We start from the raw sequence: 11,301 nt of genomic DNA, 5'->3' as shown, positions 1-11,301 counted from the left end.
AAAAAAAAAAAATGCAGCTACTGGTCCTGCTGAAGCTAAGAGCCTGATAACAGTGGGGTAGCCTATGGTAACTTGTCTTGGGGGAAATCATGAAAGCTTTTCCTTAAGGAAGAAACAGTGAATGGGAATTAACTAGATGAAGAGGGATACCAGAGAACTCTGACACAGTGTATAAAGGCCCTGTGGTTAATCAGATCCTGCACATGGAGATGAAAGAGAGTCTTTTGAGATACAAGAAAGGCTGAGTACACTGACTATAAGATGCCAGAAGAAAACTGCCCCCAAGAAGCCGGTGGGTACTGCAATATATTCCTGCCTTTGATGGCAGCAGGCAGCCATTAGAGCCATTAGAGTATTCTAGGAAGGAAGCTGTTTGTATTTGAAAACAGTCTGGCTGAAAAGGGCAGAATCAATTAGAGTAAATGGGGTTCAGGAAGGGCCACTTGAGGAGAAGAGCAGCTGGTGGGTGGCACACGTTCTGATATTAACAGTGAGATACAAAACAGGATCAATCCTGTGGTCTAGCAAGGTTAAATCTACAGATCCCCGTTAAGCTGCAGCTATGTTTGTGTCTTGAGACAACCCCGTTTCTAGTCATGACATGGGACATGAGCAATCAGGTATGAGAATGAGGTAAGACCAATTTAATTGTGAACTCAGTGAGTTTAAGACACATTTAAGATCTCTAAGTGGGCTGTCATGAAGGTGAGAGGACTTGGGACAACCACAGCTCCTGTCTCATCCTCTTTCTCTAACAATCCTTCTGCTTCCTCACAGAATCATCCGGACCAAAGTGCAGCAGCCATTCAACCTCCCCATGGACAGCTGCGTGGCCACCAAATCTCTGAGCCCAGGACACACACTAAGTGAGTGTTTAGGAATTTGGCTGTCCCCATACCTTTGAATGTAGACCCAGTCTACACAGTCATACAGACATAGACACAGCCACATACAGACACAGCCACACAAGAACATATGAATGCTCACATGCCTGTACATGGACTGAGTTTTTACCCTGAGGCAAAGTCTATTTCAATGCTCATGGGATACTCACAGGAACATGGTGAAATGGATACACGTCAGACAAACGTCATTCTAGGAAGCCTTCCCACCAGCAGGCCCTTGAGGGGCTGTAGCTCTCCAGGGCCTTTGTCCACAGCATAGCCTGCTGCTCTGCTCTGCATCTATGGTAGTGATAGTGGCTATGTGGAGTATCACTCCTATTTCTGACCCTCTCCTTATTCCTTTGCAGTCCCCAGCTCAGCTGTGACACCCCCAGAGTCACCTCAGTCGGATTCCTTGGGCTCTACCTACTCTATCAACGGGCTCCTAGGAATTGCTCAGCCTGGCAGTGACAACAAGAGAAAGATGGATGATAGTGAGTGCTCAGGGGACCTGTGGGTGGCATGAGACACAGGAGAGCACTTTGCTCAAGCTTTGATAGGAAGACAAACCTTTCCTTCCATGGCCCTGGCTTAATAAGGCTCTGAGACTCCTTTCGCAGGAGCATGGCTTCTTTCCCTTAGCTTGCTCTGCCCCAACCTCTTCAGCCCATCTGCTCCTCTGCTTGGAGCACTTTGGCCTGGTGGCTTGGTTGAGGAGTCTCCTGAAAGCTTTCTTCCTGCCTGGGGTCACTAGGTGACCAGGACAGCTGTCGGCTAAGCATCGACTCACAGAGCAGCAGCAGTGGTCCTCGAAAACACCTTCGTACGGACACCTTCAGCCAGCACCATCTTGAGGCCCTTGAGTGCCCGTTTGAGCGGCAGCATTACCCGGAGGCCTATGCCTCCCCCAGTCACACCAAAGGAGAGCAGGTAAGAAGCTGGGGTGCAAGAGATAGACAAGGTAGGCAAGCGCCAGAGCAAAGCATGCCCTCTAGCCATCAAAACAACTTCAAGGGGCTGGAGAGATGGCTCAGCAGTTAAGAGCACTGATTGCTCTTGCAGAGGTCCTGAGTTCAATTCTCAGCAACCACATGGTGGCTCACAACCATCTGTAATAGGATCTGATGCCCTCTTCTGGTGTGTCTGAAGAGAGCAATGGCATACTCATATACATAAAATAAATAAATAAATAAATCTTTTTTAAAAAAAGAAACAACTTTAAATTGCTCCCATGGGCTCCAAGCACACATTTGATGCGGAGTCAGCAGCATGCATGCGTGCCTTACTCACCATATGCCTCCATACTTCCCTCTTCTCACAATCCACGTCTGAACTTTGAGCCTAGTTTTGCTTTCAGGGCCATCTTTTTGCCTTCAGTGGCTTTCTCCAACAATAGAATTGGGCTCACAATTGTAGTTAAAGCTCACACCCTTCTTATGATGACCTCAACACCACTCTGAGCCCTGTGCATAATCTAGGATTCTGTGTGACTCATGTGCTCAAGCACACCAGCCTCATTCACACCTCTCTGCCCTTGTACATCATGTGCCCTTTTCGTAGAATGCCTTTCTTCTCACTACTCTGCCTGGAAAAATACCAGCTGGCTGTGACTCAGGTCAGTCACCCTCTCTGTGAATTTTTCCCTGCCCCTTACCTACGATTTACCCCTGGGACCTTGTCATCCTTCCCGTCTCATACATGATTTCTATTGACTTCTCACAGAGTTTCCTAATAATCTAATGGGGGGGGGGGAGTAAAGGCAACAGACTTAGGGACAGGGTGGTCTCTTAAGATACCTTATTACTATTCTTACCTATTACCTTATTATTAATAAATTATTATTACTTTTTGTGGTGATGGAGATCAAACCCAGGGCTTCACACACACACTAGACAAGTCCTCTCCCTTTGAAGAATATTCCAAGCCCAGTATTTTAATAGCTTTCCAATGAAGGTATATTAAATGAATGAACTAATGAATCAGTTGAGAAATCAAGAATGATAAGATACAACCTACAGGAAGATTTCCTCTCTAGACCTTAGGAAAGGAGAAATGGGGTATAATGGAATGGCTTCTGTAAAAAGCAGGCAATGAACATTCCCATACTGAGGTCGACAAATACCCCAAAATGCAAACAACTACTAAGAGACATTACTAAGTAAGAGACATTTACTATGATCTGTCAACAGTCCCAGTGTCTGCCTCTCTCATCCCATCTAGTCAAACACTCCAGGAAACTCTTTGGGGTATGGCCGGCCTATCACTGCTCTTGGCTTGTGGCAAGCCTATAGGTACACCTTGAAGCCCTGAGGGAGATGATGATGATGCTAACAAGCAGTTGAAACATTGCCAGCAAATGGCTGGACTGCTGGCCCTGTGCCAACCCCCACAACTGGCTAGGCAATATGCATCAGTGATTTTTATCAGCTTTGGCTATGACACTGTGAATGGTATAGACAAAGCTGGCTATTAGTAGACCCAGGGAGAGGTCTGGGCACACTTCTGATAGTCCATGGTTCCAGAAGGCAAGTGTTGAGCCTGCAGGAAGCTTATTCTATGGTGGTAAGCATGCAAAATGCAATATGCATAGAATAGCTATCCTTAGAGAATAATGAATCTCTACTGAGGAGACCCTCGGCATCTGCTGGGTCCCAGAGCCATTTACTGACTTCATCCATAAGTCCTTCAAAGGACCTTGCTTGGTTAGAGAGAGCCCCTGTACCATGCTGGAGGATATGCACGGAGGATCTTAGGATGTAAGACTTTAACTATAGGAGACTTGGTGGCCACACAGCTTACCTTTTCAACTTGTATGAGGATAACTCAGGGCCTGGAGCATGGGAGGACTTGGAAATAGATGTTGCAGAGTTTATGACTGCCAGCCCTAGTTTCATTCATATGGATCATTCCATCTTTGCCTATTTTTGACATGGTGATCCCATGGATTTGTTTTGGGCGGGAGGGGAGGTCCAGACATGGTTTCTATGTGTAGCCTTAGCTGTCCTGAAAGTCACTTTATAGACTTGGCTGGCCTAGAAATCACAGAGATCCATCTGCCTCTGCCTCCCAGTGCTGGGATTAAAGAAGTGGCCCAGGACATTCTTATATAAAAACTAAATGAAACCAGAGTACTTGAAAATCATTAAGCTTCTCTAACCCTCAGCCTAGAGGAGTAACCTGTCTCCCAGCTATTCCTTCCTTGTCCCATTCAGTCATCAGGATGGGTTGTGAGCAGCAGAGAATCCTAGCTCTTCTGAACCTTGATCTTCTGCCTACTGTGTCTGATTATGCCACCCAAAAGGAACATGTCTTCCCGTCCAGGCACAGAGGCTTGGTGTCTTTGGGAGGCAAGATAAAACAGATATTAATACATGATCTTAGTATGGAAAATCAACAAGGGTGAGAGTGACCTCATTTCTCATTGCAGGGTCACCCCCAGGCAATGTTAGAAATCTGCATACCCTTCCTCTCTCTATATTTTAAACTCACTACCACGTGGACCAACAGAATGAGAGAGAATGTTATGAAGACAGACCGGGAATGTGGCAGTTACTAACTCCTTCCGTAGTAACAATACACCTATTATCACTTCTAGCTGAAAATCTGTGCTTGCTAAATATTCTGTGCCAAGCAAAAATTTATTTAAAATCATAGTTAATATTTAATCAGTCCCATGTGGTAGATTCTAGGACTCCTATTCTTAAAGTTAGGAAAAAAATCAAGGCTCAGAGAGCTCAAATAAATTACAGCCTCCTGTAGGATGTTGTCGAATCAAAACCCTAAGTGATTTCAGTTCTGAATCATTATGCTCTCCTGTCCCCAATTCAAGTTTAAGCCCCCCCCCAAATCCATCCATCATTGGCATGTTTAAGACACTGAATATAACACCACCTGGTTCTCTAACTTTTTCTTTGGGCTGAGTCTGGAACAAAAACTTGATTTTTAGTATGTATTTTGTTGTCAAGTCAACACATTCACAAGGCATTTCAAACTTTTCTTACATTCTCTAGAAATTCAGTATTTTGTTCAATTTCACTAGAGCAACTCTACCCTGCCGCTAAGTAGGCCCCCTCAGAAGAATGGAACCAGAGTGCCATTTAGTCAGTAATTGCTGCTACGCGCTGATGATGCCCTGGTGGCCTCCAGAATGGACTGCAGCTTCCAAAAGTGCCCTGCATGCAACCAGAAAGCATTGTGACTCCATTGTGACTCCTTGGAGAACTGAGCTCAATGGAAATTAACGAAAACAATTGTCTTCAGTAGAGCTGTTATATAAGCATGGACCAGTCCTTTATTCCAGTCTTGTACAACAGTTCACATATTTATTTGTGAAATATATGGCCCGTGTGTGGGGAAGGACAGCAGAGAGCTGAGGGGAGGGTAGGCTATACTAATTCATGCCTATAGCCTAATAAATTATTTTCTCAAGGAGTATCCTTAGGCCATAGCCATGCTCATACCAGGGAACACCAGTAGGAGTTGGAATGACTGCTAGTACTGAACATAAACTCCAAGTGCTTGATAGAATTTTTGAAACAAAACGAATCCTATATATCTTTCAAGGTGAAACTAAATGTTTCTATTTGCATGGGTCATGTAAATCTGACATAGTCTTACAGGGTGTATCAGTGGGTTATTCAATAAGAATGGTAGCAGCACAGGCAGATCGTGAGCTCTCTGCAAGTGTTAGAAGTGATCACTGTACTCAGAGTAGGGGTACTAGTGCCTACACCCTTGCGTCACCTCACAGGAGAGGGGGTGGCTTCCTTCAGCTCTGTACTTGCATTTCCTAAGTAGGGGAATCAAGTGTTAGTAAAGTAAAAGACTAAGCAGCCTCTCCGGCAACCAGTTTCAGCCCTGGGCAATGTCCTGGGTTTGGGGCCTAACTCATGTGAAGAACTAGGTAGGAGACGAGCACCCTGTCAGGACATAGTCCTCTGATGGCCAGTCCATCATATACCTGGACTTCTATGGCAACAGTGGGCCTTGAATTCTGGAACTTGGAAGGGGGAGCCCTAAGCCAGGTCCTGGGAGAGTTCTGGGGCTCTGAGTGGGAGAGCAAGCCATGACAGGCTAAGAGAAAGCAAGAGGAAGGTACAAGGAGACGGAGCTTTTCTTAGGAAGACTAGCATCTTCTACTGCCAGAGACAGACAGGAGGGTGAGTAGGAAGCCAGGCTTGTTCTACCCCTGCTGACTTCCCTTTGTTCTCCAGGGGCTGTACCCACTGCCCTTACTCAACAGTGCCCTGGATGACGGGAAGGCCACCTTGACACCTTCTAATACACCTCTGGGACGCAACCTCTCGACTCACCAGACCTACCCGGTGGTGGCAGGTAGGATGCCCAGAGGCTCCTGAACCATCTGGACTCTACTGTGAGGGTCAGCATGGGCTTGGGGCAGGAGAAGGCCGAGGCGTCTGGCTGGCAGGAGGAAGGTGTTTGGGGTACTGGCCTAGAAAGGAGAAATAGGCTATGCTGACTGGGCCTCAAAGTAGAGCAAAGGGGTGGTGCCTTCAGTCTTTGCCTTCCCCCCACGATCTCCCCAGTCCTCCTAACAAGGAGAGGCTGAGCACACATAGACTTTAGTCTCTCATCCATCTACACTGGCACATCAGGGAGGTAGAGCCTGCAGCTCCCCCATCTCATTCCATCCAAGGAACTCTGCAGCCATGGCTCTCCATCCTAGACTCCTCCTACAGCAGCCGGGCCTGCCTCTCCCCATACCCTCGCCCCATCTCATGGCTTGGTTTGTGCATGTTCCCACCCCATCATCTCACACCCCTCTCTCCTTGTTGTCTCCCTCCCTCCGGCAGATCCTCATTCACCCTTCGCCATAAAGCAGGAAACCCCAGAGCTCTCCAGTTCTAGCTCCACCCCTTCCTCTTTATCTAGCTCCGCCTTTTTGGATCTGCAGCAAGTCGGCTCTGGGGGCCCAGCAGGTGCCTCGGTCCCACCCTTCAATGCCTTTCCCCATGCTGCCTCCGTCTATGGGCAGTTCACGGGCCAGGCCCTCCTCTCAGGTATGACAGGGAGGTCCCCGGGCTCTGTAGGTGTCGTGGGGTGGGAGGGAGGTCAAATCCTCTGATCTGAGGCTAATCTCATCTTTAGGCTAAACATCATCACCCTGTTCTCCAATTTATCAAGCACATGGTTATCTCCCTATGGGAGAAGTCGGGAGTCAGAAATAGCCACTTTGAGGGTTCCAGCAAGTGTGATATATCACTCCAAAAGCCTGTGGGAGAATAGGGACCCATACAGAGAGCTAGGTGCTATAAAGTCTGAACCTTTTGTATATGTTCAAAAAGAAACAAAGATAAAATGTGGAGGGAAAAGGGCTCTTGAGCCAATTTCTGAACCAACTTCCTGGAAAGGAATTTTGAGTCACCATCTGTGGCTATCTTCACGCTCAGGAGAGTGGCAACAGCATTAAAGAGCACGGAGTATCTCTCCTTGCTTTAACCTTGGTGACTGCACTGCTTCACAACTGGAGGTGGTGTAGCGCTTGTTTGAGGTGTGAAGCCTGAAGAAGGTTAGGGACATCTGAAGCAAGCAAACCTATTGTATCCTGAGAAGGAAACGGGCAACAGCAGGAGTGCCTACGTACAGCCTCCGGAACAGAGCAAAGGCTGACCTCCCCTGTGTCTAGTCCCGACTGCATCTTCCAAGTAGAACATTATCCCAACTGGTCAGGACCTGAGCCATGTCTGGAGGAGTCAAAGTTTGGTTTGGGGACAGGCAGAGACACTTCAAAGTCTTCAGATATCTGATTGATTATTAACACAGGGATCCTGAGATGAGGGTGAGGGTGTCCCAGAACCAAGAAGGGAAGTGATTAGTTTCCAGTTGAGCATTGGAAGTCTCCTGTGTGAGAGAGCTGTCTCCATTGAATATGAACAGTAAGTGACAGAGAGCATGTCTCTCTGTCTCCTGTTCCCTGGCCCCATCACCTTGAGAGGTTAAAGCAGACAGACACGAGGAGACTCTGCACAGAGACAACCCACGTTGGACAGTCTAAGCGATCTGGACCAGATGTTTTCCAATATCCTAGGCCTGTCTTGCACCTTAAAATGGAAGCCTTTGACATGCCAGGTGTCCCAACCAGAACTGCAGAGTGGCTCCAGAAGCTGGAGTGCTGGCTCCAGAGGCCCACAGACTTGAGAAACTCAGCAGTGTGACTTTGCCTCCCACTGGATCAGAGGTCTAAAGGCCCTGGGACATAAACCCAGGCACACTTTCTTATAAGTGGCAGCATTTTCTGTCTGACAACTGGTATTTTCCCTTTTCTGCACATCCATGCAACCTTGTCATAGAGATGGGCAGTGTGAGGGCAGAGATGGTGGTCAAGGGTCTGAAGAAAGGAAAGAAGGGTTCACTTGGAGTTTGAAATTTCAAGAGGGTGAAGTCAGCAGAAATGGGTCATTTATTTTGAGCAAAGTGTTTAAAATGCACAGACCTGTGAGCAGAGTGATGTCAGCGAGAGACGATGGAATGGGGAGTGGAGAGGGAAAGAGATGGCTTGTGTCTGCTGTGGGAGCACACAGGGCACACTTGTCTGTCTTGTGAGAACGGGAGGCTGAGAAGAAGCTAAGGGCCCTAAGAGGAACACAGGGTGACCAGGCTTGTTGGATCTGGGGTGTCCATGTATTCAAGAACAAGAAGCAAGTTAAGACTATAGTTTGGAGAGCCAAGACCTTCAGCTTAAGGACAAGGCAGACGTATGCCAATGCTTAAGTTGGTTTAAGGGCCAGTGCAGATGTCCTCAGAGACTTCCCACCTAAGGCCTGGACAAGCTTGGACCTAAATACTCATCACTTGGCTGAGCCCTCATGGGGTTGAGAGAGCATAGTAAGATGGAGGGGTTTCAGAAATGGAATGAGTTTAAGGAAGCAGAGAGCAAATCACTCCTTTGATATGCTGCAGGAAGAGAAGGTGGAAGGGAGGGTCAGGAGATCTTCTGAAATTAACACAGCTCAATCTTCCATGGATCCTCTTAGCCCCCTCCTCTTTTTGACTTTGAGTACAAGCCCCCTGTCACCTGCCGAAACTTATCTGCTTCACAGACTTTCTCTCTGAGATTCTGTGAGTGTCATCTCAGGAAGACCACCTCCGAGCATCAGCTTTTTTTCTGATCAGCCAAGAAAGGGGCAAAATTAGGGCTTGGGAAATAATGAGATTTACCTACAGTTCTGCTAGTCCCCCTTAGAACACCCCTACACACACACACACACACACACACACACACACACACACACACACACCCTGTGGATTCCAACCCACTGGCCATGACAGTGACATCAAGGACACCCTTGTCCTTGCTATTGTAAGGCTGACTACAGCTCAGATGATGGGAAGGCTGCCATTAGCCTTTCATCATCAAGGAGCCCAGTATCCTCCTCCATTCTTCTGTACAAAATATATTTAGTCTTGCCAAAGAGATTTCTGGGTTGCCATAAATTCTCCTTGCTATCAGAACAAGATAAGGCATTGAAAAGGGGTTACACAGAGGGCAGACATCAAAGAGGTGAAATGAAATAGTCTCAGATCACCTCCACCCTCTGGATTCCTTCCTCTAGCTAATGGCTTTCTGTTCCTTCTCTCTGCCTCTAATTAGAATATTTACCCAGAGTTCTAGAGCCCAGGATTTTCCTAGGGAATCCTACTTTGTAGCCAGCCAACCTATGTTGATGCCACAATTTTAAAAGAGGCTCTTGTTGGAAGTCTACTGGAGTGCAGAGAGACCAAATTAGACAGTAGGGAGAAGTTGAAGAGCCTTTAAAATAGAGTGGGTTCGAGGGTGTCTGACTAGAGGGTAACATCTCAGGCTGGCAGTGTCTGTCCTTGTTTCCTAGATTGTTCAACATTCTTTTTTGTTGCTGTTGTTTGTTTTTGGTTTTGAGACCTCATTATGTAGCTCAGGCTGTCCTGGAACTCACTATATAGACGAGGCTGTCCTGGAACTCATAGAGATTTGCTTACCTCTGCTTGCTGAGTGCTGGGATTAAAGATGTGCACCATTATTTCTCTCATGGTTTAAGGTTTAAGGTTCTTGACTCTGAAAGATATTTTTTCCCAATGCTGGCATTAAGTCCAAACCACATAAGTGCTCTGCTACTGAGCTACAGCCCCACACTACAAAATTATGTTCCTCAAGAAATTAAAGCAGAGGGGCTGGAAGGGTGGCTCAGCAATTAAAATCTCTTCCAGAGGTCCCGACCTCAACTTCTAATGCCCACATGGTGGCTCACAGCACTCTGTAACTAGTCCCATGGAATTTGATTCCTTCTTATGGTGTGAGGGTATACATACAGACAAACCTCCCATATACATAAAATACATAAGAAAATTCATATTTTTTAAATAAAAGAAGTGAAAGAGAGTTTTGTGGAGCTGTTAAGACAGTCTATGAAGGCACAGTTTAGTTAGGGTGGTGTCCTGGAATTTTTTTTTTTTTTTGTCTTTTCAGGAGGGCCAGGTTTTATTAGAAGTTTTTGGGGCTCTGTTTGGGCTATTGATTCAGAAATCATTTTTGCTAAGACAAAATTAGTTAGCTGAAGAGAAATGAAGATTAACCTTCCTGCATAGAGAGACAGAGACCAGTGAATTCTTTTTTAAGAGCTATTGTTCATGGGGTGAGGCCCCACCCAGAGAAATCATGGGTTAAACTGTGACCTGAGGTATGTGCCCAGGAACTCTGGGCAGTAGTCAGACTTCATGAAGAAACTATAGGTTCAGGTGTCAGGAGGTGACTAGGAGGGCAGGGGACCACAGGCTGCCAGTGCCAGGAGAGCAAAACTAACTGTGATCCATGGAAGACATGGACCCTGCCTCAAAATCGTCCACACCGTGTGCAAAGAAACCAGCCAGGGAGTAAAGCAAACCTAAGTTCTAGGCCTCCTCTGAATTCTGTCCTTGTGTGGCAGACAGGAAGATTATAGTTTGGAGAAATTAAGTAATTTGTTCATATAGTCTTGCATGGGTGTAGTATTCAGTCTCAGTTTTAAACCCTCTCTCTCTCCCTCTCATTTTCCATCCCTTTTCTCTACCCCCTCCCACTTCCTCTCTCCCTCTTCCTCTCTCCCTCTAGCTCTTCTTCTCTCTCCCTTTCTTCCTTCTTCTCTCCCCCCCTCTCCTCCCCTTTAATAAATAAGAAAGAAGAAAGGCAAAACCATGAAGCCTGAGTCAGCCACTCTCTCCCATCTCTTTCTACTTTCACAGACCCCACATCATCCTTCACACTCACCATCTCCAGCTGGGACAGGTGCTTCACACAGGGAGGGCCAAGGGGACAGCAGTGATCACATTGCTGACTCTTTCACATGAAACTCAAGGCTATTTTGGGTAAATCTTCTGTTTATTCCTCATTCTAAATATGTCTAATCCCTACTACATCTTTTTTTTTTTTTTTAACCAGAATTTG

General features: G+C 46.6%; 1 protein-coding gene across 10 annotated transcripts in view; it reads left to right on the top strand.

Annotated features, from left to right (window-relative positions):
- The window catches only part of Pax8 (paired box 8), a 56,838-nt gene that overhangs the window by 34,039 nt on the left and 11,498 nt on the right, over positions 1-11,301 (top strand). For 4 of the 10 annotated variants that reach the window (XM_031369236.1, XM_031369238.1, XM_031369235.1 and 1 more), the window contains exons 5-9: positions 778-866; positions 1,253-1,378; positions 1,639-1,814; positions 6,098-6,218; positions 6,698-6,904. In XM_031369236.1, coding sequence (XP_031225096.1) covers positions 778-866; positions 1,253-1,378; positions 1,639-1,814; positions 6,098-6,218; positions 6,698-6,904 — 719 coding nt within the window. The remainder of the gene's footprint in view (positions 1-777; positions 867-1,252; positions 1,379-1,638; positions 1,815-6,097; positions 6,219-6,697; positions 6,905-11,301) is intronic. The other 6 variants (XM_031369241.1, XM_031369245.1, XM_031369239.1 and 3 more) reach the window with 2 other exon arrangements.

This window comes from Mastomys coucha, unplaced genomic scaffold (assembly GCF_008632895.1).
Source record: "Mastomys coucha isolate ucsf_1 unplaced genomic scaffold, UCSF_Mcou_1 pScaffold15, whole genome shotgun sequence".
Lineage (NCBI taxonomy): Eukaryota > Metazoa > Chordata > Mammalia > Rodentia > Muridae > Mastomys > Mastomys coucha.
Note: the sequence above shows the minus strand (reverse complement) of the source record. Positions and strands in the feature narration are given on the sequence as shown.